General features: G+C 37.8%; 1 protein-coding gene across 2 annotated transcripts in view; it reads right to left on the reverse strand.

The window, feature by feature from the left end:
* Positions 1-25,900, reverse strand: part of GPC6 (glypican 6) — a 1,126,333-nt gene that overhangs the window by 551,164 nt on the left and 549,269 nt on the right. For both annotated transcript variants that reach the window (XM_058681995.1, XM_058681985.1), the window contains exon 3: positions 626-1,017. In XM_058681995.1, the coding sequence (XP_058537978.1) occupies positions 626-1,017 (392 nt within the window). The remainder of the gene's footprint in view (positions 1-625; positions 1,018-25,900) is intronic.

Consider the following 25,900-nt stretch of genomic DNA (forward strand, 5'->3'; position numbering starts at 1 on the left):
CATAAGCCGGATGCAATACGAGGCGTTGAATTTCAAAGCTAATGGATAACAAAAGGAATTCCCTGCCAGGATCTATACTTTGTATTCATTATTCCTCCCTAATCCCTTTCTACAGGTGTTAGCAAAGGGTTCTTTCTCCACTACTGAGGAATTTGGCCACTTTTGCAAGTGATAAAGAAGAAGAAATGCCAGAAGCTGGTGTGTGAACAGCAGCTTGTCTCTACTTGAAAACCTTATGAAGACTATCATCTTGTGACTTCCTAGAGGATTATAACCTCCGGATGGACTGTTTCATGATTATTTATCATTCTTAAAATTCTGTTCAGAAGTGCCAAGTGGTCATAGTTACAAGACGCCTGTTTCCGCACCATTCATGCTATATCGCTGATAAATATTAACACTATATTCCAAACATGGAATGGATTGAAATCTTGTCTTCTCTCATACAAAGCAAGAAAAAAAAGTAAAACAGAATTAAACCTTGACGTTTATCCGATTACTCTAAGAGCAAGGACCACTGTAACAGAGAAACTTCACCTTGAATTTTTGTTGTTGTTGTTGTTTAAACAGTTGTTTTAAAAACAGCAGAAGAGAAAGACCAACTAGAAAGCAGATTTTCAATTACCTTGGAAACTCGGTTTGCCACTTCTCTGCCCACAGTTAGCCCCTGGACAAACGTCCGGGCAGCAATGAAGGCGCGGGTGACCTGAATTTTCAGTTTCCGGGGTACATCTCCAAAAGGCTTCAGCTGGTCTGTGTATTTGCTCACACATTCCAGGTAGTCCTCGCTGAAGTGATACTGTGGGTTTATCAGCTGAAACATCCGTTCCAGGAGCCGAGCCCAGAAGTCATTGAGCATCTCCTCCAGATTTACATTGCCCCCGGTGTAGTATCTTTTCAGCTCTGTAAAAAGGTCCTGGAACACTTCCGAATTCTGCATGTACAGCATTCCGTAGGTCCGTACAAACATATCATTTAGTGACTTTTCTGCATTCTCCAGGAGCTCTCGGAAAAATTCTGCAAATAAACCAAGAAAACACTCATAATTAGTAAGACCTAGAATGCCCACAGCATCTACTTAACTTAGACACAACTTTCATACAAAACGTAACCTGTGATTAAGGCATCAATGAATTGATGATAATACTTTAAATAAGATTTGCCCTGCATCTACGATCTACGAGTCAAAGAAAACAGAAGACCACATGATTTCTATTTGAAAGCACATCCATTAACATTAGGAGTGTATCATTTATTACTCCTCCAAAGTAGCTAGATTCTTTTTTCATGTATTGTTAAATTTTAGAAAATTGTAATTCAATTTAAACTCAAATCAAAGTACGTTGCAAAGTATTGTCATTAACATAATAACAAATGCATACGGCTAAAAACTTTTGTGCCAGTCTACTTACAAATCTGTCCTAACACTAAATTCAATTAAATTGCTGCTATTTGGAATAGTTCATAAATGGGATATTTACATTAATGTAATATTTTGGACTCTTTGTAGTTGCTATATATAGCAATCAATTATCAGTGTTCAGAGATTCATAATGCAAATAAATTCACTTAATACCAAAGCTATAATGAGCATAATTTAGTTTGCCATAATGAATCAGAAAGTTATGAAGTACTTTGCATTACCATTATAAATATAAACTATCATTTTATAGAACTTGAATAAAATATGGGCTGTTGGGATTTCTGCCTAAAAAGTTCTCAATGAAAAAGAGTACACCAAGAGATGAACTCTGCTATCCTGCAGTACACTCAGTTATAGGATGCAAGAAATAAGAAATTAACGTCACTGGGTGCTGTTAGCCTCTTCAGGCCTCACGTTCCCTCAAGACACGCTTCAGGTGGGGTGCCTGGGTGGCTCAGTCGGTTAAGCGGCCTACTTCAGCTCAGGTCATGATCTCACGGTCCGTGAGTTCGAGCCCCGCGTCGGGCTCTGTGCTGACAGCTCAGAGCCTGGAGCCTGTTTCAGATTCTGTGTCTCCCTCTCTCTGACCCTCCCCCGTTCATGCTCTGTCTCTCTCTGTCTCAAAAATAAATCAAACGTTTAAAAAAAAAATTAAAAAAAAGACACGCTTCAGGCATGCGGGGCACCTATCCATTTGCACCAAGTGAGCCTGGGTAAAGTCAACTCAAGTGTTATCCCATTTGCAGAATGTGATCTGGGGTGGCAAAAAAGACTATGAAGAGATAATGCCTCTGAGTTTATAAATCCAAGTGCCCAACATCAGAGGGATTCTGTTTTACCTCTCATAGTTCTCTTTATTCTCTGATACTATGCACCCTTCTCAGGTAATAGAAGGGCAAATCAAGTCCAGGATGCCTCAAGGAATCAAAGTAGGAATGGAAACAAAAACAAATAACTTCTTTTTTTCTGGAACCCTGGGGGATTTTCTCCTGAGACACTGAAGGAAAAAAGCCACAAATCTCTCCACAGTTTCCTTGGAAGCTGTACCTTATTTCTGCTTTCTCAGAAGACCTTGATTTACTTCAATTCTGAATAATGTTAACATTGAACTACTGCTGTGATCTTTAAATAGTGTCTGCAATAATGATATTTTATATTTGATTTCAAATGAAACCAAAGCATCAAACCTTAAAGAGGACTCTAGTCACATGTTTACCTTCTTACTATGAAAGAATATACTTTCTTAAATATAGAAATTCTGTGGCTACAGGGGCAGCAATAATTGAAGGATTTCCTAAGTCATGGTTTATAAATCCTGTGTGATCTTATACAAGCCACCAAATATTTCTTATCTTAATCAAAATATTTATGCATGCTACATCTATGTTATTTAGGATTTTATGAAATCAAGAACAGTTCAGAAGTTTTCAGAAATACTAGTTACCTAGCTTGTCCTAAAATGGAAACTGTATTAATTTATCAATATTAATACTAAATTATAAAAATATCATATTAAAATCTTTCATTCTCAAAACCAAGAATGGAAAGAGGTTGGCCTTGGTGATATAGCAGCAGGGAGGAAGGTGTTATAGATTGTGAACAAAACTAAGAAAGAATGGAAAAATCACTGAATTGAAAAATACGAATATAATGAGACTAGAAAGTGGATTCTAATCATGAGCTCAGGACAGCCTATTCATTTATCTTCTTTTTGAGGTCAATTATTTTGTTGGACTCAGGAATTAAAGCTTAATTTATTGAATACAGAGTACTGCCTTCAGCAATGAATAGTTAGTAATCAATAGTGTGGTCTGGATTTTCAAAGAGATTTAAAAAAAAGGAAAAAAAATCTTCTGATTCTCATCGCTCTGCAAAGACTTGAGGTATAAATGCTTCTCTATGAAGATGAAATTTTTATTGTTTGCTTTTACTGAAAATGACATTACTTAGGCTCTTCCCCTCCTGATACGGGGAATAGAAAGATGCTGGATTTCTGCCTGCTTTGAGGCTAAATAGTTAAAAACAGACCGCTCCCTTTCTGTGTCATGTGGTTTGCTTCCATATGCCTAAACTAGTATTTATAATTGAATAATGAAACCAAGTCCTCATATTTCAATAAATAGGGCTCAACAAACATTTCATTAGGTTCCAAGCTTAAATTCTGTCTAAGAGTATGTCATTGTCTCAAAAGTTTGCTGTTAGCTTCACTGGTCCTCAAAAGTCAAGCTATTATTCCTTGTTCAAAATCATTACATGGTTTAGTGATCTCATAGTCAAAGTTAATATTTGGTATTGAAAGATGCTAATGTATCAGGCAATTATGACAAATGTTGCTACCTTAAGGTACATTGATCTTAGATCTTATGAAAGATGGGCATCTGAGGTACTGAGGCAAAACTAATGTCCTCCCAAAATAAGTACACTCATTTCATTTTTAGCCTGCCTGTGGACTTAGACTTCCACCTTTTGAAGGTTGACTCTTTGAACAAAGTATTTTATGCTTGGATGAAAACTGTTTCTCAGCAAACCAAACAGGATGGAGTTCTGGAAGACAGTTATCAGCCCCACTTTGCTGATGGAGTATTATGCCCAAACAGCGCAGAGAACGGAATTGAAGAACAATGTAAGGCAAAGCAATGTCCATCCAACCTTTGTTTCATCGGCGAGGGCAAACCTCAGGTTGGGTAAGGCCTTCCGTCAACAAAAATTTTCATCTCAAGAAACAGTTTGGCAGAAAAAAAAATGTTTTTGATTTTTTTCTCTTCCCCATTCACAAAATACACATCAAAAGTTGTTGCTTAGGGCTCAGTTATGCTTCATAGATGCACGAAAGCACTTTTTCCAACCAGCATTAGCCTCTGGAAGGATCTTATTCATCTAGAAGGGAGATCTGGGTACAGACATCTGTTTGCTGCAGGGCAGATTGCTTCAAGGGGGCGGGGGGGGGGTGGGGGGAACAATATCGTAGATAAAAACCACCACTGTTCCAAAGGCAAAAAGAAAGTCTGCACGCTGCCTGATCACTTGGAGAGGCCTCTGAAGGGGCAAAAATCAACTCTGAAGAGCCAAAGTTGCCCTAAGGATATCTGAGATAAGCTTCAAATGAAGACTCCAAATAAATGGATCAAAACGTAAGGTGCACACAGGGCTGAAGGGAGGGACCACCAAGAGGAAAAGGCAGACAAGAGGCTCTCTAGGAATCTGCAGGCCAATGACACTGCAAAAGCTTTGCCCAATCAAGCTGGAAATATCTCATTAATGCTTCTATAAGCGAAATGGACATGGGGACTGGATGAGGTGCTGTATAGCATTTACCTAGAAATTGCAGCATTTTCCTGCTCTCATGCTTTCCCACATACTTCTCATTGAAAGCTTGTTTAAAATGAGTGCTTCAAGGGGCGCCTGGGTGGCCCAGTCAGTTAAACGTCTGACTTTGGCTCAGGTCATGATCTCATGGTCTGTGGGTTCGAGCCCCATATCAGGCTCTGTGCTGACAGCTCGGAGCCTGGAGCCTGCTTCGGATTCTCTCTCTCTCTCTCTCTCTCTCTCTCTCTCTCTCTCTCTCCCCCCCTCCCCGGCTCTCTCTCTCTCTCTCTCTCTCCCTCCCTTTCTCTCTCAAAAATAAATAAACGTTAAAAAATTTAAAAGAAATAAAAAATAAAATGAGTGCTTCAAGATGGTGATATAAGTTCCTGTGATCACATAACCCAGTGAATGTGAAAGGCTTTGGTCCTGGTCAGTGGAGACCATATCTGTACATGGTCACAGATAGCACCTGTCCTGGCAGGGGAAGCAGGTATCCTAAATTTGCTTCTTTAAACCCACATATTCATGTTAAGTGTATTTGTCATCTAATCTCTTTCTTTCTACCCTTCCCTCCACAAAAGCATGTTAAATGAGTTCAGTCAGCCCAGAGTCCAAGGTCTGGTTAAGGAAAGACCCAGAGGAGCTGTCATGGAGGGTAAAATGGTTTGGAAAGTGCATGTACAGTAAGGGTTATGATTCACAGACACAATAGTGTTACCACCCTGCACCCCATCCCCCATGCTTTTTTCAAGGATAAGTCAATATGGCTGTCCTTCCTCATTCTGCATAATCTGTCAGCGTTCAGGTACAGTTTGTGAGATGATTTCTCCTTGCAGAAGTCTCCTTGCTTACATAATAGCCGGATCTGACCACTAGGAAAACAGTGAGTTAATGAGGAGCATTCATGGAGGAAGAAGCCAGCACCCTTTACGCTCTTCTGTGTTAGACTTTGAGGGCAAGAATACATGATCCCTAAATGGCCTATCTCTTCCCATTCTCCAGGGGGTGAGACTCTGTGAGAAGAGATAAACACTGCTGTTGCTCAGGGAGTGCTTGGCACATGAAGTGTCATCCTTGGCAAGGTGTAGCTTTAAGTGGAAGGGACAGATAGATGCTAGTCCTCTGTATCAGGGATCTCGGCCTTAGTATCGTTGACACTGTGAGCTGGGCAATCTTCGTTGTTGTGGGTCTGTCCCTTGCACTCGAGGATATCAAGTAGCATCCCTGGCCCCGTGTACTAGATGCCAAAAGCACATCCTACCCCCAGTACTGACAACCAAAAGTGTCTCCAGACATCATCAAAAGTCCCTTGGGGAGACAGAACCACTCTTAATCCACCTGCTGAGAGTTAACTTTCTACTGATAAATTTCAGAAGCCTAAAAATAAGATACCAAAACATGGAGAAAAAAGATCAGCACATTGGGGCACCCGGGTGGCTCAGTTGGTTAAGCGACTGACTCTTGATCTCGGCTCAGGTCATGATCTAATGGTTTCGTGAGTTTGAGTCCCACATCAGGCACTGTGCTGACAGAGTGGAGCCTGCCTGGGACTTTCTCTCTCCTCTCTCTCGGCCCCTCCCCCACTCGTTCTCTCTCTCTCTCTCTCTCTCTCTCTCTCTCTCTCTCTCAACATAAACATTAAAAAAATTTTAAAAAGGGGCGCCTGGGTGGCTCAGTCGGTTGAGCATCTGACTACAGCTCAGGTCATGATCTCACGGTTTGTGAGTTTGAGCCTGCATCGAGCTCTGTGCTGACAGCTCGGAGCCTGGAGCCCGTTCCGGATTCTGTCTCCCTTTCTCTCTGCCCCTCCCCTGCTCACACTCTGTCTCTGTCTCTCTCAAAAATTAATAAACATTAAAAAAGAAAAAAGAAAAAAAAGAAAAGACTAGCATATTTATAGAAAGAAAACCCCACAATTTACTTTCAAGATAAACTCGAGGAGCCGTACCTTTGGCGAAAGGGCTGAAATACACATTATATTCACGGAGAAGATTGTTGGTGGCCAATATTACCACTTCCATGTATGGTGCGGTGCCTGTCATATGTCAGGGCCTTAATAGTTGGTGAATAGTGAGTAAGTAGATAGACAGATGAACATGAACATCCAGTGAAACGCACCTTGACTCTATCTGGTCTGGGCTCCTCTTAGTGATAACTTCACGGACCCACCTTAGAGGAAGGAAGATGCTACAGCTCATTGTAGAGCAGGACGTGATGAATACGGCCTCCTGACATCCTCCAAACTCTTGTACAGTAACGCATACATACACATTCATATTCTCTCATGCTCCAAGTTCCTGTGCATCTGTAGACAGAAGGCCTCGTGGCCCCTGTCCAACAAGACTGCCCTACCAGACCCTCACTTCCTCTCTGGACAGCTCTGTTTGTCCGGAGCTATTCTTTGCTTGGCTTCATTCCTGCCTCTCCTGCTGCCTGGCCCTGCTGGACCCTGACGTCATGGCTGTGATCTCACCAAGCCGACTGCATTCACGTTCACTGGCAATGCCCAGTGAACTTAACTGCAAAGTGAAGTGCTTACCTCGTCCAAGCAATGCCCTGAATGTTATGTTTGAATTAACCCCCAAGCCACTTTTGAATCTGTAACAGATAGCCTATTACATTGCCTTTGCTTTTTTTTCCTAAACATTAGTTGTGTTTTTCTGTAAGAAACAGAAACCCTCAGTATATATTTTTTGAAATTATGAGGTTGAAAAATTATATAAAATTATTTTCAAAATAATAATTTATTCAAAAAGAAAGAAATAATAATCTCCATTATGAGACAATGTTGCTGTAAGCAAAAATTCTTTTATGATTTATGACTTCTTTATCTCTTAATTCATACTTTCTCTTGCTGTGTATATATATGTATGTTTCTATAGACTAAATTTATTACATTTTAATAAGCATTATGAGTTACTCAGTCCATTCATTTCATGAATTAATAGCCTATATAATTTCAAAGTGATTCTAGTAATAGTAATCTATATCTTTCCTGTTTGAGGGATTATTTAACCGAATTTCTGTCACTTTAGAGCTCCCCACCCCCAACACAAACTGATTTAAAATGCAATCAATACAGTAACACAATATCTTCATTATTCCCATTTGTCTCTGTTACAGTTTTGGAGGAAAGTCAAGATACCAAACTTAAATGAAGAGGACAAATGAATTTGAAACAACGGATGATGGTAATTTCAAGCATAGCTAGAGATAGGACCTAAACAGTTGCCTGATGTATAATGGACATCAAACACAACGTCAAGCATGGTTATGATGGGCTTTACACACTCAATGTTAGTATATCGAGTTTGCAGATGAGAAAGCGGGGGCTCAGAAATAAACAGAAACCAGTTGCCCTAGACCACTGAACTAGCATGCAACCCAGAGCTCCCAGCCATTAAGAGAAAGGATGAATTCTAAGAGCAGGCCAGTGGGGTGGCTTTGTAGTTTATCCTAAGTCAAATTTTCACACTCTGATTTGAAAATTAATGAGAAGTGTAATAAACTCTGAGGACGTAAAACCATATATAAATATGCAAAATGCACTCTAAAGTCAAATCTAAATTATTTATTACAAATAATTTTCAGGTGTGATTACTTTCTCCACTAATACTAATTAGTACTAATGTAGATAACAGACTGGAGGGCATACTTATATCCCTCGATTTGGTGTAGCTTTCTTAAAGGAGTGGCTTCCACTAGAAAAAAATCAGTCACAGATTCTGGGATTATAGCTACAGTACACAGAACAGTGGCACACAAAAGGAGGCTGAAATTATTCGACTACAGATATGCCGCATTTTATGATATTTGCTCACATATATCGTATATAGTGTTTTAAGATATATGTACATTAGCAACAAGTATACATATCTGTGAACACATTCACCTATACATTTAAATGTTTGACTAAAATAAAATAAAATACCAATGTCAACGAAGAGGAATATGCAACAAAGAATTTATGTTGTTCGAAATACCCTAAATATTTAATATCCATGCCTTTACAGAAAAACTTTGCCAATCCCTGGCATAAAGGGTCAAAATCATAAGTGAAATGTTTGAAGATAAATTAACTCAACAAAGTGTATTATGCCTTTCATTTCTTGTAGGTAGGAAGACAACTTAATCATTAGTCTGTTATCTCTAAGTAGTAGAATAAAAATTCCTTTTCTCCATTATTTTTATCTTATATGTTAAAGTTTGCTTTGACAACTCTGTAGCCCATTCATCTCTTTATATTCCCTTGCAAGGTAACTTAAATCCAAAAGTAAACTCTTAAATCACTTTAATGATTTAGAGGATTTAGGTGACTTTAGTGATTTTAGAGTGGACACCCCTAAAATTTTCTAACATTGTGGTCTAATGAGTCCCTGGAGATTTTTATGAGGAGAAAATCCCACAGTAAACTTGGCATATAAAGTAGACAGTGTAAAATGAAAAAGGAAAAGAAAAAAATATAATACCAATAAAATTATAAAGAAAATTTCATAAATTGTCATAAAAGAAAATTTTTCATAAAAGAAAATTTCTTTTTTAACTTTCTCTTTATGGTAATTAATAAAAACAAATTTAAACTATCTTTTGACATCTTACAAGGCCCTATAACAAAACACAATGCTCACTATAAATCTAAAAAAATAGGTTCAGAAAATAATGTATCAGTTATCAAAAATATTATAATACATACTGCAAAAATTGCTCACTATTTGAATCCAAAGGTTATTTTTATTGTATTCCTCCCACTGTGAGTTGGAAACTCTTATAAATTAGATCTTGAATAAGTGGAAACATAAGGGTTCTAGGGAAATACCCCTAACCAATAAATCAAGAAAACCAAGGATATAACAATGTCTTTTAAAATGCATTATTCAGGTCAGTTGGACACCACCACTTTATATTTCTCCAATGTATCTAATCTAATCAACTAGGCCATTCCATGAAGACAATTTTAATGAAAAGTCATCAGTTTACAATCATGAGTGTTTGTTAAAAAATAATCAATACCTTGCAACAAAGTCCTCCAATTTAATACGATTAAATTAAGTCACCTGAAGAGAATAAATTCCAGGAGACTTTTCCGAATCAGGGGTGTGATTCAGATACAAAAAGGAAAGTTCCCTGGAAAGCAGCATGTATGTAATTGGTTGATATAGGGAGATTTGAAGCAATAAGGCAGTTTATAGAAATTGTTGGCTTGAATGCACATTTCCCAAGGTTAAACTTTTTTTTTCTATACTTAGCGATCCTTTACACATTAGATTGATAAATGGTTTATTTCTTAGCAGCTTATTTCTCCAGAAGATATCTTTTAAAGTAAGAAAGACTGATTAGGCCATTTATGTTCACAAGGTGGTATAGATAAACTATTAATTCTGCGAATCATGAATTGAATTTGAAATCTGCTGACGGTTGCTGCCCAAAGCAAACAACTGTTAGGAGCCTGCAGACGATATTTCCATCTCACCCTAAGCAATGCATATGGAATTAAAAGCCGAGATGTTTTCAGACGTCACTTGAATCACTGCACAGTTCCTTGGTTTTGGCCTACAGAAAATGCCTTTAGTCCTTGCCCATGACCCATTTATCTTTCAGAGATGACATGATCCACAGCATGTTTAGCCCAGGAGGTACCAAAATTGCAGATTTTAAAGTTATTGCCAAATTTTTGTTTTCCTTAAGTGAAAAAAAAAAGCAAGATTTTTGGGGGGAGGGTTTGGGTTTTTTTTGGGGGGGGTTTAGGTTTCAAAATTTGGGTTGAATATTTTTCTGTTCCCAAACCCAGTTCTTTTGTTCAGCTCCCCTTACTTCTTCACCCAGCTACTTGTTGGGCCAGGGGTGGAAAAAAAGCTACAATACCAAACCACCACGGGTGAACTCTGGGAAGAGGGGCCAAAGCTAATATGCAGGTGAAAAGTCAACGATAAGGGCCAGGAGTTCTTGGAAGAAGAGATTGCGTAGGTGCTCAAGAAGAATCAGGAAGAACAGCCTAATGAAACTGATTCATCTTTTTTATAGAATTAGGTGGTTCTCACCCTTGGCTGCCATTAAAATCACTTAGAAGAATCCTGGTGGTCAGGTAGCATTCCATACTGATTAAATCATCATCTCTGAGAGTGGAATCCAGGTGTCAGTATGTCCTCAAGCTGCCCGAGTGATCTCCGTGTACATCTCTTCTCTATTCTCCAATACTTTCATTTTAGTCCATGCACAGTGGTGGATATATGGACAGAGAAGGAAGAATGATGACGCATGGAGGAGCCATAGTACACATAGCCCAATTCTCTCCTTCCGTTTCTTTATTCCCTTCCTTTCCTTTATTTCTCTTTTCTCAAAGTAGACCACCACCGCTGTGCAGGACAAGAGCACAGCACCGGTCAAAATGTGAGGCTTGCTAGCTGTGGTATTGGGGGATAAGAGTATGTGGGTCTCTTTGCCTTTTCCCTGTACCTTTTTCTTTTCCAGCACCTAACACTACCTCCACAGGCACCTTCTGCCTTCCTTGATGACAGGAAGTGAGCTCATCCCATGATGAGGAAGGAAGGGTAGAGCCTGGGAAGAGAAAGGAATAGGGTCCAATAACACCCGAGCTAATTACAGCTGAAGGGGAAGGAAACGTCTACCGAGTAACCAGGGTGTCATTTAAGAACATAACGCAGACAACAGAAGGAAGAAGCGGAGTGTACTCGAAAACTCTGAGCTGTGACAGCACAGTTAGATATAAAGTTTTTAATGAAAGTATTATAGCATTGGCAGGGAGCCAAGACAGTGGAACAGCATGGAAGTTTTTTGTGTGTCTCGTGTCCATGAAGTACAGCCAGATCAACACTAAACCATCCTACACACCTAGTAAACTGATTGGAGGATTAACACAACAATCTGCACAACCTGAACCACAGAATTCAGCAGGTACATGGCCTGGAGAGGCGAACTTGGGGAGAGAGAAGCTGGAGGCGGGCAGGGAGCCACTTTTGCAGGAGGAGAAAGGACTAAGACTGGGGGGAGGCGGGCGGAGAATACGGGAAAAGCACCCCTCCCCAAAAGCAGCTGGAGAGAAAGTGGAAAATTGGAAAGAGCCGCAGGGATTGAACTAAAAAGGGAGAAAGGAGAGGGCTTAAATTCCATTAAGACTGTAAACAAGGGGGGGGCACAAAGTCTGCAACTCCGCAGCTCAATACCTGGTGGTGCTCCAGTGGGAAGGGTGAATCCCCAGGAGCAGAGTGGGGTCCGGGAGGTTCTCGGGCCACACAGGGAAAAGCAGTTCCACTGCTGGAAGGACATTTGGTGGAGACTGTTGAAGCCACCTGGTCCCAGCAGACCCCGGAAGGCGGCCACATTTGCTGGTGCTGGAACAAGGTCCTTGGTAAAGCCTGGTGCCAGATGTGTGTTGTGATTTTCCATAATCTCTGAAACGCTGCTGCTGCATTGTCTCGTGGACTTTTTCTGGGGTGGGCTGGTGCCTGGCTGCAGTCTCGGGGTTCCAGCAGCAGCAGGGTCCAGCAGGCATTCCTGGGTGCGGCTGACATTCAGCCATTGTTTGGCCATTGCTCAGTGAGACCCTCCCACAGAGAGGTGTAACGGGTCAGAGCCACAGTCCTTCAGAAGTAAGGGGCCAGGGAAAATAGCCACATCTGAGAGAAAACTCGGGAGAGAGGTACTGCCTGGGGGCTTGGTCACAGACAGTGAAGAAGCGGGGAGTGGATGAAGGCTGAAGACAGGACGGGTGCAAGACTGATGATCGGGGAATACAGAGTTCCTTCCAATGCTGGAGACAGGCTGGCTGGGTGACACCATTTTCACCGCTCCTGTGCATAAGCACCTACGAGCGCCACAACAATCCACCCCAGGGGGCTAGCAGTGCCATCTAGTAGAGAATGGAGCCATTGCTCTGAGCCCCACCCAACTAGGCAACCTCGCTCTTCAAGAACACAAGTCTCACCGCCTGCTTGGTTTATGGACTATAGAGTGCTGCATGGTCTGACGTCTAGGGGAAAACTAAGTGATTTCAGTCCTATTTCAATCTGTTAGTAGGTCCATCTATTCAATTTTCTTTTTTTCTCTCTCTCTTTTACACTACTTTTCTTTTTCTTGAATACAGAAAGAGAAAAAAATTCATTTTTATTTGCAATTTTTATTAAAAATATTTTTCATTATTTTTTTACTATATTTTGTACTTTTGTGTAATTTTTTTCAAATTCTATCTTACTTCCATCATTTTATTTTAGTCTACTTTTTAAACAACTACTTTAGTAGTTTTTTAACTACTAAACTAAAACTACTAAAGTAGTTTTAAATAACTACTTTAGTCTATTTTTAAACAACTTCCTTTTTTTTTTCTTTTTCTTTTCTCTCTTTTTCATTGCTTTTCTTTTTCGTGAATGCAGAAAGAGAAAAACTTCATTTTTACTTTCAATTTCCATTAAAAATATTTTTCTTTAATTTTTTTACTATATTTTTTGCTTTTATGTAATTTTTTTCAAATTCTATTTTACTTCCATCATTTTATTTTAGTCTACTACAGTGTATTCACTTTTTCAAATTTTCAAACGATTTCCTTTTTATTCTTTTTTCCTTTTTTCTTTTATGTTTCTTTTTCTCGCATACAAAAAACTAAAAAATTCATTTTTATTTTTAATTTTTATTAAAAATATTTTTCTTTAATTTTTTCTACTGTATTCTTTACTTTTGTGTATATTTTTCAAATTCTATTTTACTCCCATCATCTCATTTTAGTCTACCTCAGTGTATTCATTTTTTCAAATTCTCAATTTCCTTTTTTCTCCTCCCCCCCCGCCGCCCCCGGCTTTTTTCTCCTCTAATCTGTCAAACCACTTTCAACACCCAGACCAAAACACACCTAGGATCTAGCACCATTTATTCGATTTGTGTTTGTGTGTGTTTAATTTTTTAATTTTAATACTTTTTTAATTTTAATTTTTTATTTTAATTTTTCTACCTCATTAATTCCTTTTCTCCCTTCAAAATGACAAAATAATTAATATGATTTATCACATCCATAAAAAAAAGGACAAGAACCATATGATCCTCTCAACAGATGCAGAGAAAGCATTTGACAAAATACAGCATCCTTTCTTTATAGAAACCCTCAAGAAGGTAGGGATAGAAGGAGCATACCTCGAGATCATAAAAGCCATATATGAATGGCCCCACACTAATATCATCCCCAATGGGGAAAAACTGACAGCTTTCTCCCTAAGGTCAGGAACAAGACAGGGATGTACACTCTTGCCACTGTTATTCAACAAAGTATTGGATGTCTTAGCCTCTGCAATAAGACAACACAAAGAAAAGGCATCCAAATTGGCCAGGAGGAGGTCACACTTTTACTCTTCGCAGATGACATGATACTCTATATGGAAAACCCAAAAGATTCCACCAAAAAACCACTAGAATTGATTCATGAATTCAGCTAAGTTGCAGGATATAAAATGAACACACAGAAATCAGTTGCATTCCTATACACCAACAATGAAGTGACAGAAAGAGAAATCAAGGACTCGGTCCCATTTACACTTGCACAAAAAAACCCATAAAATACCTAGGAATAAATCTAACCAAAGAGGTGAAAAATCTATACACTGAAAACTATAGAAAGCTGATGAAAAAAATTGAAGAAAACACAAAAAAGTGGAAAAAGATTACATGCTCCTTGATGGGAAGAACAAATATTGTTAAAATGTCGATACTACCCAAAGCAATCTACATATTCAATGCAATCCCTATCAAAATAACACCAGCATTCTTCACAGAGCTAGAACAAATAATCCTAAAATTTGTATGGAACCAGAAAAGACCCCGAATAGCCAAAGCGATCTTGAAAAAGAAAACCAAAGCAGGAGGCATCACAATCCTGGACTTCAAGATGTATTACAAAGCTGTGATCATCAAGACAGTATGGTTCAGGTACAAAAACAGACATTCAGATCAATGGAACAGAATAGGGAACCCAGAAATGGACCCACAAACATGGCCAACTAATCTTTGACAAAGCAGGAAAGAATATCTAATGGAATAAAGACAGTGTCTTCAGCAAGTTGTGCTGGGAAAACTGGAAAGCGACATACAGAAGAATGAATCTGGACCACTTTCTTATACCATACACAAAAATAAACTCAAAATGGATGAAAGACCTCAATGTAAGACAGGAAGCCATCAAAACCCTAGAGGAGAAAGCAGACAAAAACCTCTTTGATCTTGGCCACAGCAACTTCTTTTAACTCAACACGTCTCCAGAGGCAAAGGAAACAAAAGTAAAAATGAATTACTGCGACCTCATCAAGATAAAAAGCTTCTGCACAGCAAAGGAAACAATCAGCAAAACTAAAAGGCAACCGACAGAATGGGAGAAGATATTTGCAAACGACATATCAGATAAAGGGTTAGTATCCAAAGTCTATAAAGAACTTATCAAACTCAATATCCAAAAAACAAACCATCCAGTGAAAAAATGGGCAAAAGACATGAAGAGACACTTCTCCAAAGAAGACATGCAGATGGCCAAGTGACACATGAAAAAATTCTCAACATCACTCATCACCAGGGAAATACAAATCAAATCCACACTGAGATACCACCTCACACCGGTCAGAATGGCTAACATTAACAACTCAGGCCACGACAGATGTTGGCGAGGAAGCGGAGAAAGAGGAGCTCTTTTGCATTGTTGGTGGGAATGCAAGCTGGTGCAGCCGCTCTGGAAAACAGTATGGAGGTTCCTCAAAAACCTAAAAATAGAACTACCCTAGGCATTTATCCAAGGGATACAGGTGTGCTGTTTTGAAGGAACACACGCACCCCCATGTTTATAGTGGCACTATCCACAATAGCCCAAGTATGGAAAGAGCCCAATGCCCATCGATGGATGAATGAATAAAGAAGATGTGGTATGTATATATGTATATATATATGGTGGTATGTATATATATATATATATGTGTGTGTATATATATATACACACACACACACGATGGAGTATGACTCAGCAATCAAAAAGAATGATATCTTGCCATTTGCAACTACGTGGATGGAACTGGAGGGTATTATGCTAAGTGAAATTAGTCAGAGAAAGACAAAAATCATATGACTTCACTCATATGAGGACTTTAAGAGACAAAACAGATGAACATAAGGGAAGGGAAACAAAAATAATATAAAACCAGGGAGGGGGGACAAAACAGAAGAGATTCATAAATATGGAGAACATACTGAGGGTTACGGGGGGGATTATGGGAGGGGGGATGGGCTAAATGGGTCAGGGGCACTAAGGAATCTACTCCTGAAATCATTGTTGCACTATATGTTAACTAATTTGGATGTAAATTGAAAAAAAATAAAAAAAAATAAAACAAGTTAAAAAAAAGTATTATAGCTTAATTTAATGTTAAATTGTTAAGTTATATCCTTCTGCGCCCATCAAAAACCTGCAATGCTGAAAAGATATGAAAAGACCTGGGATAACAAGTTTACTATACTCAAGAGATACCTGCATTAAAATGAAAGCAAAAGTCAGTACCAAGTGTAAGTTTTAAAAAAATAAACATGATAATAATGTATTAATATATTCAGGTATACGCCACCTTTGTTTTTTGAGTTGTCTTTAGCTACCTCTATTTTGTACAAGAAGAATCTTAATTATTTTGTTATCTATTACTGAAGTAATTTATTTTTTTGAAGAAAAAGGGAAATGCAGGATGCTTCAGCTCCAAAGGTAAAGTCAAAGATTTTTGTACAAAAGTATTCCTCTTATTATTTATATTAGCAGAAAGGGAAAAAAATTATAAATTTATAAATCTCTGCCCCAAAGAAGGATATATTCACACTATAAAATATTATGTTATAGGGGTACCTGGGTGACTCAGTCCAGTTAAACATCTGACTCTTGGTTTTGTTAGATCAGGTCCTGATCTCACAATTTGAGAGTTCAAGTACTACATTAGGCTCTGGGCAGACAATGAGGAGCCTGCTTGGGATTCCCTCTTCCCCTCCTCACCTCTCTCTCAAAATAAATAAATATACTTAACTTAACAAAATAAAATACTTTGTTAAAATTATTTTTTATAAAAACATTTAAAAGCTAACACCAAACACTAAGTGTGAGTTAGCTACTATTCCAAGGAATTCTCGTATGTTAGCCAATTTAATCTCATCAACAACCTTACAAGATAGTGATTATTATCATCTGGATTTTGCATTTGGGGAAACAGAGACGCAGAAAAGTTAGGTAGCTTGCAAGGTACCTAGCTAACAGGCAATGGAGCTAAGATTTCAAACCCAAGCCGTCTGGCTTCAGGAACAATACCTATAGATCCTATGAGGAGTGAAGCTTATACATTCTAAAGATAAACTCTTTAACATCTATATTACAAAAATAGGACTTTGAAAAGGTCTATTAAATGTTTTTTTAATGTTTATTTATTTTTGAGAGACAGAGTGTGAATGGGGGAGGGCCAGAGAGAGAGGGAGACACAGCATCCAAAGCAGGCTCCAGGCTCTGAGCTGTCAGCACAGAGCTCAATGCTGGGCTCAAACTCACAGGCTGTGAGATCATGACCTGAGTAGAAGTCAGATGCTTAACTGACTGAGCCAACCAGGTGCCCCAGAAAGGTCTATTAAAGTGAAGAGTCTTAAAATGTAAACTTGACCAGATTCCCAGTAAATCTACTTTCAATATAAGACATGATGACAGAAAATGCTAAGTCAGAAAATGATCCAAAAATATATATACAGTACAATACCAATTTTGGAAGAAAAAAAGTATGTACACATTGAGAAAAATAAGAACATATATATATAAAATGGTTTATAATGGGTCAAATGTTATGGTTTACTTGTATTTTATTCTCTGTACACTGCTTACTTTTCTAAAGTTTCTATAAATTACTTTCATAATTGGAAAAACAATAGATACTATTTTAACATAAATATATCTTATTTAAAAATTTTTTATAATTTTTTATGAGAGAGAGAGTGAGAGCACACATGCATTCATGTGACCAGGGCTGGGGCAGAGAGAAAAAAGGGTAAATAGTCTCTACGTTCAGCACTGAGCTCCATGTGGGGCTTACTCTCAGGAGTGTGAGATCATGACCTGAGCCAAAATTAAGAGTCAGATGGTTAACTGACTGAGTCACCCAGGCACCCCTAAAAAGATCTTTTAAAGACAAATATGATGGGGCACCTGGGTGGCTCAGTCAGTTAGGCGTCCGACTTAGGCTCAGGTCATGATCTCACAGTTTGTGAGTTTGAGCCCTGCATCGGGCTCTCTGCTGACAGCTCAGAGCCTGGAGCTTGCTTCGGATTCTGTGTCTCCTTCTCTCTCTGCCCCTCCCCTACTCACGCTCCACCTCTCTGTCTCTCAAAAATAAATAAACATAAAAAAAATTAAGACAAAAATGTTGCTTGCTGATGGGGGAAAATACCTATTTAAAAATAGAGACCAAAAAAATAAAAATAAAAATATAGAATGAAATTAGTTTATCTAATAAACCTACAAAGGGAAGTCTAAGAATTAAGACAAAGAAGAAAAGCATGGAGAGGACAGAAAATAAGAAATTTACTCAAAATCACAAAATTGATCAGCAATGTAGCAGGGATAGAATTTGAGTATCCTGACTCTACATCTAGTGAATTCATGGTAATCAGTAAGAAGACATTAATTAATTAAGAGAGAGAGAAGTAGTCTTTCAGACACAGCATGCTGGGTGTAAAATAACGGTCCCCATAAAGTTAGGTATTTATTCACTGATAATAACATTTTTGGTATTCACACGAATACTTTTTAAATTATAGATAGTTTCTATTTATTTCTAGACAGTGAAAGGATTTCTTATATTGATGTAATCAGTAGACAATACATGTCTATTGTTCATTATCACAAATATCAGCCCCAACCCCCCCCCCCCAAAAAAAAAGAGCAGAAGAAAGAAAGAAAGAAAGGAAGGAAGGAAGGAAGGAAGGAAGGAAGGAAGGAAGGAAGGAAGGAAGGAAGGAAGGAAGGAAGGAAGAAAGGGCAATTGTAGTTTCCACTGATTATGAATTTTAAGTCACTGTTTTCTCTACAGATTTTTGTGGGGTTTGATGAAGCACAGAATGATAAATTTTGTAAATATAAGAATGTTTTTACAAACATTTGACAACAAAAAAAGTAAAGGAAATGATGATACCTTCTAGTCACTTCTGTCACCATCACATGTTTGAGTTTGTTGGATAAGACGTAGTGGTGCATTGCCTCCCCAAATCATGTCTTAGGAATCATTTTATCCCTTAAATTTGTCGAAAGGGGATAAACATCAGCCCCACTTTGCATCACAGATGTTTAATTCAAAGGTAATTAAACACTTTGATGAATAAATAAAGATATCCCAGTATAGGTATATAATAAGACGTAATATCATTGTGTAAGGTATAAATGCAAATGAATTAATTAACATTGATTTAAATTTGCTTAGCATTGATTAGTTTACTTTGCCTGTCATTTATCCAATTCTCCTTAAAGAAACAATTTTGAATTCATTAATCTCATGCTATATCATGGCCATTTTACTTTTATAACATCAATCAGTTGAAATGCATAAACGAAAACAATCATTATTAAAGATATCATAAAGTATCAATTACTAAGTGCCAATGTCTTTTGTGAAATTGTCCAATGGTGAATATATGCATCTTATTTTTCATAGTGTTCAAATAAAATTAAATCCTAGATAAGGAACATGCTTATTTTGATTCATTTGTGTTTTTTTTAAGTTTACAAGTTACTTTCATATTATTTACATTTCAGCTTCTGATAAATACAGGTCATATGTAAGATATTCAGTTATTCTCAGATTACTCAAGATTAAAGAGTAATCTTTAAAAATTTTTATTCATATCACAAATTTATTATTTTAGACTTTATTAGATGTTTTATAACATGTGTTTGCTGTTTTTAGCCATATGTTACATAGTGGTATGATATCATTCTTATTTTTATTCTCATGTATGTCATAAAATCTTCCCCAAAGTAGTTAGCAATGGTTTTCAAGAAGGTATCTATCTACATATTAGAAATTGGTAATTTCTGTAAAGCATAGTCTTAAAATGGCTATGCTTTTCACAGTCTTTTTTTTTTTTTTTTTTGGTTTATTTATTCTTGAGAGAGAGAGAGCTCAAGCAGGGGAGGGGCAGAGAGAGGGAGACACAGAAACCAAAGCAGGCTCCAGGCTCAGAGCTGTCAGTGCAGAGCCGGACATGGGGCTCGAACTCATGAGTTGCAAGATCATGACTTGTGCTGAAGCTGGAAGCTTAACCCACTGAGCCACCCAGGCACCCCTTCTTTTTGCAGTCTTAAAGGGCTCTGCAAAGCTTTTCCAGCATCGCAGTCCTTTGTGTTTGGTTTCGTTTGGTTTTAAATATCCTGACCTAGGAATATGTGGCTTGTGTTGTAAATGCGACTCCCTCCATGCCATTTCCCCGTTTCATTTTGAACTGCTGATGGTGATGCATCTGTTCCTCCAGTTCCAACTGCTGCATTCAGTTATCATCAAGAGCAGACATCAACCAACACTGTAATCTTGCTCTGATGGATGGAATACTAACCTTTCACAAGATTAGAGACACAAGGTGCTCTAGAGATAATAAAATTCAAATAGGTTTATTTCAAAGGGCAACCCAATCTCGGTTTTGTTCATGGGTCACTTGGCGGATCATTTGCCAATGTAGTTTCTGTGTCTTTCCAAGCTAGGTTCTCGTTCAGTGCGCCAAATATGTCAAATTAAGGGGGCCCCAAAAGTCACTTCTGAAGTAGAAACAGAGAAAGTTGAGAATAACATTATTTTAGCACATGTGACGAAAACTGCATTGGCCCATAATTCTAATTTGCTTACATTATACCCAATATACTAAAAAGATAAACCAAGAGTATCCATGTTGACAATACCAATGACTTAATATTAACTGCCAGTATTGCGATCCTCAAGGGTAAATTACTAAAGATTATTCAGATTTCCATTTCAAATAAAAGCCTCACAGAAATCAAAATCAAGAGTTAAACATACGGTGCTTTTTGAATATTATGTAGGTGTCTGTTAAACATTTTCTTAGAAATAAAAGTCAAGGAATATTAATCAAGGAAATAAATCAAGAATAAGAACTCCATACACATGAAGAAAAAGACCAGGATGAAAATCTCTTCCTTTAAAAGCAATGAGCAAACCTTAGAAAAGGCTTCAAGTTTTTCTCCCGTCCACTATTTTCTCATTATTTAAAATTACCTCTGCCATACCTCAGACAAACCCATAGTTATTCCTAACAAGAAAATGAGAAAGGAAACCCAAGAGCAGTTTTATGTTAAGACACTCCTAAAATGTATTACTCACTTGTAAGGATAACATCAGCAAATTATCGTGGCAGCTAAAGTATTTATATTTAAATAACATTGATAATTTTATACCACTGTACATGACTCTGATGATACATAGGTGTGTCATCACTTTTATAATTCATTTTGATTCTTAAATAATTACATATTTTTCAATCTAGTATGACAGTTTTGTTCATTTAAAAAAAAGTTTTACAGATAAACTTTTATAAAGTAAGAAAGCCAAATTTTTACATATATATTTAAATTATTTAAAAATTCTTAAAAATCTACATGTGCATTAAACAATAACTCTGTGGTCACTAGTATTTTAAATATTATACAAAACCATTTTCCTTGAGGTATTTTTAAATCAATCATAACTATTCTTGCTGTGACTTACTAATTAAATAAGGCTTTTGAAATGAAACAATTATAATCAATTGTATATTTAAAATAACATATTTAGCTAGGCTGTTTTGCTCTTCTATTCCAATAATGCTACTAAAGAACATTTCACACAAATTCTTATTAAAAATAAATCTGGAACTACCTTCTCCACAGAGGCTATGCAAAATTAGAGAATGTTAATTAGATTATTTTAAAGATGTTGTGTACTTTAAAAATTTCTTAAACAACCATTGCATAGTTTTTTATTTATTTAGTAATACAAAATTGATGATGTTACCATTGCTATCTTGTACTGAAACACAGAAACCATTAAGTTAGGCTGGATATACATCATGACATAATTGGAAAGGTACACTGATGACAATTACTGGTAATCAAAGTTCTCTCGGTTTCACCAGAAATTGAGAATGTAGGCATATGCCGGGTACCCTTCATGATTCATCTGGAAAATGGCATAATAATAGTACCTTCCTCATAGGATGTTTTGAAGATCACATGATACATGCAAAGTAATTAGTTAGGAGTGTATGCAGCCATAGTAAGCTTTATAACTGTCAGCTATTTTTAGGACTTTCCAAAAATGAAAACACCTTACTAATAATATCCATGATCATTATCATCCATTTAAAATATATCTCGGTATGTAAGAGATGAACATTATTTTTCTCATCACAGCAGCTCAATGAGGTCTTATGAAGTTTTTTTATTGAGAATGGCTGAAAAATGTATCTAGTGGCAAAAATGGATGAAATACCTTAGTTGTTGTGTGATATCCTTGATCAAAAATATAATTTAATGGAAATTAAATATATTCCAGAAAAAAATGGCGTATCCCTCATGTTCTCTTGAGTTAACCAACTGCCCTCCTTCTATACTTGGGTCTATGTGCAGCTTTATTGTCATATCTCTCTATTTATGGTCTTTCAGTGACTAAAGCTTAGAAGTAACACCCTTTCCACTGAATGTGTAAGAAGACTCTACCTTCTCAGTAATCGAATGATGTTGTTGATTTATGTTGGTGACAAGGTTAGCTCAGATGAGCCCTATATCTTTCCCTTGCGACAGGAAGTATGGTCTGGGACAGAGATACAGCCCAAGAGGCAGAGCAAATAGTTGTAAATAGGTGTAAAAAGCACCTTTATCTTCACATTTTGCATATATGGGATTTAGTATTTTTTCTTTCTTGGAGATACATAATAGATATCTATCCATCTATATATCTATATCTATATCTATATCTATATCTATATCTACATATATACATAATTTTTTTTAGCACTAATCATTTAGCAATTCCTTCCTAATTAATACAGACCACAATTCTAATTTGTTAAAACTCATTTTGGATTCTCCATCTTCTATTCAGGGAGTTTGGCAAAGATGCCCCAACAAAGCTGACTTTGTTTCAAATCTCTGAACATTTTTTTTTTTTGTTTTACATTTTTCAGGAAACCATTCATTAAAACAAATAAACAAACAAGAAAATTACAATCACACCTGCGGGAAACTTCTAATTAACCACAAACTTGTTCTTGTACTATTTTATATAAGTGTCACCAATTCTAAGAAGACTTTGCCAATTAATTCAATATCTATCCAATTATTCCACCCGTGCCATTTTTTGTAAGCTTGTCAATGACCATTCCAGGTGAAATAGTACAGATAACTGTGCAGAGGTCAAACTGGGCTGTGTCTAGTGGGTCTTCCAGTCTATAGGGTCAGTCACTTTGTCAAAGAAGGAAATTAGTTTTGTTTGGCATGATTTGTTTTTGAGCAGTCCATGTTACCTGTCACTTTGTTACACTTTGGATGCTTGCAAATTGATTGCAGAATAAATTGCTCCTGACTCTTACCAAGAATGGACCTTAACCTTACGAGTAATTAATTCCCAGATATTTACTTCATTTTCCTTCCCTACAATCATCTACTGTAATCGTCCCTTCCCTAGTTCTCTGGATCTGTGCCAGTCGGCCATAAACCTGCAAATTCACTTAAATGAATACAAGGTAATTTGATGTTGCATTTGATTTGGCATTAAATGCTACACAGTTGTTGACTTCAAAGTCAAATACATAAATCTTCACAGCTCGTGGAAAGAGGAGGCATTTCTTCTGAATGGATTCAAAAATCACCATGCAGTCAATGTTAGATATACAAAGACAGAAACAGCATTAAACAGGTTGGCTGTAAACCTTTTTCCTTATCATAAGTATAAAGTGGGAAAATATACATATGTATGAAAATAAGAGGAATAAGGCAAATCTTGACTTTTGTTATATATCTTGCTGTGGTATATTTCAGGTCCAGGCATTAGCTAATGTTTTCCCCAGGAACAAAATACTGCCATAGTACTTAATACTGCACACTTAACTTTGGCCTTTGGGTATTAATTTTGAATTTCTTTGGTTTTAAGAGGTTAAATCAGATCCATCACATTCTTTAATGTCCTTTCTCTGTGTGTTTTAACTGCACATTATGCCCTGACAGGTAGCACAATAAATTTATCAACTGGTTTTAGCTCTCCCATGAGGACATGTCATTTCTTATTATTGAATGTCAAAGCCAGGCAAATGTCAATGGACTGATGGACGTCCAAAACAAAAACAAAAACAAAAACAATCCTAAAAACAAAGCAAAACAAAACAAAAAATACAAAACAATGGCCACATCAAACCCAGGCATAATGTCAGTGGACCGATGGACATCCAAAACAAAAACAAAAACCCTAAAAAACAAAACAAAACAAAAAGTACAAAACAATGGCCACATTCGAAGAAGCACAAAGCAACCTGAAAGCCAGGACTGACAATGTTCCAAGTAAGTTCCAAATCATAACAGGCTTGAAACCATTACCCCTTGTGGGTCTGTGTGGGAATCCAGGCCACCCTATAACCAAGGGTCAGGGTGCCCCATTTAATTTAGAAAAGTGATACAAAGGTGGCCAGATGAAAATACAGTGAAACTAACTCCATATAGCTTCAGAGGAGTCAAGTCCAAAGCTGGTTTTATAAAAAAGTTCTCTCTCTTCTTTAAGACAAAAATAGACCTGTCCTGTGAGTGCCAGCTGAGCCTAAACAGGGACTCAGAGTTTGGTTGTGTCTGATTAAAACACTGGTGGGCCACTAGCCAGAGGCTATGAGCTCGGGGAAGGAGGGGCCGTTATCTTTTAGAACAGTTTCATGGAGGGGTGTCTGGGAAAAGCCAGGAACTCAGAGGCCAGGGAGTGTTTATGCTGAGTCTGGCTTCTGGGGAGGGATCTGAGGTTAAGGAAGGGAAGGAGATATAAGTACAAGTTGTGTAGCTCTTTTCTGCCCAGACACTGGGAGACCTGCTTGGGCTGCTAAGGTAGGGAGTGGGGTGTTATCCCTGCCCAACTAATCACAGTGTGGCCCTGGGCAGTAACACCCAAGGGACTGAAACTCCATTTCTACCAAAAGACCGTACAGCAGCACTGAGAAGACCAAGAAACAAAATCCAAGTAAGCCCACACTGGAAGGTGACTGCAGTGGTGTCTGTAAGCTGTCCCCCATATTAGGCTCAGGAACAGCTGCAGAGCAGGGAGGAGTAGTGAGGCGGTATGGGGCACGTATGTGCCAATATTCCGGATTCCTCCAAAAAGGCCAGAGACCTTGATGGGCATCAGTGAAGAGACTGTCAAAAGAATACCATGGTGGGGTAAGGGTGTCTTACTTAGGAATTAGTGATGTCAATGCTGATGTATTTTTTTTTAAAGCTTATTTATTTATTTTGAGAGAGAGAGACTAGATAGTGAGCAGGGGAGGGGCAGAGAGAGAAGAGAGAAAGAATCGCAAGCAAGATTCTGTGTTCTCACAGAGCCAGACGCAGGGCTCAAACTCACAAACCGTGAGATCACGACTTAAGCTGAAACCAAGAGCGGGCCGCTTAACTAACTGAGCCACCCAGGTGCCCCGATGCTGATGTATTTTTAATTGCACCCTAAAGTTCATGGGACCTGAAGACATCCACATTGTACACCATGTCCCCTAAAATCACAAGGTTTTCAGTAAGAGCCTTTAATTATGCAAATTGAATTTAAAGGAAGCCTTAGTTAAAATGAAGAAAATTAACCTACTAATTACATCTTAAAAACTTCTTCTTCCTGATTCCCCAAGTTAAAAATGATTCTAGACATAACTTTCTTTCTTTTCTTTCTCTCTTTTTTCTTCCTCCCTTCCTTCCTTTCTCCCTCCTTTCCTTCCTTCCTCTTTCTCCCTCCCTCCCTTCCTTCCTTTCTCCCTCCCTTCCTTCCTTTCTCCCTCCCTTCCTCCCTCCCTCCCTTCCTTCCTCCCTTCCTCCCTTCCTTCCTTCCTTCCTTCCTTCCTTCCTTCCTTCCTTCCTTCCTTCCTTCCTTCCTTCCTCCTTCCTTCCATCCTTTACCC

This window comes from Neofelis nebulosa, chromosome 1 (assembly GCF_028018385.1).
Source record: "Neofelis nebulosa isolate mNeoNeb1 chromosome 1, mNeoNeb1.pri, whole genome shotgun sequence".
NCBI lineage: Eukaryota > Metazoa > Chordata > Mammalia > Carnivora > Felidae > Neofelis > Neofelis nebulosa.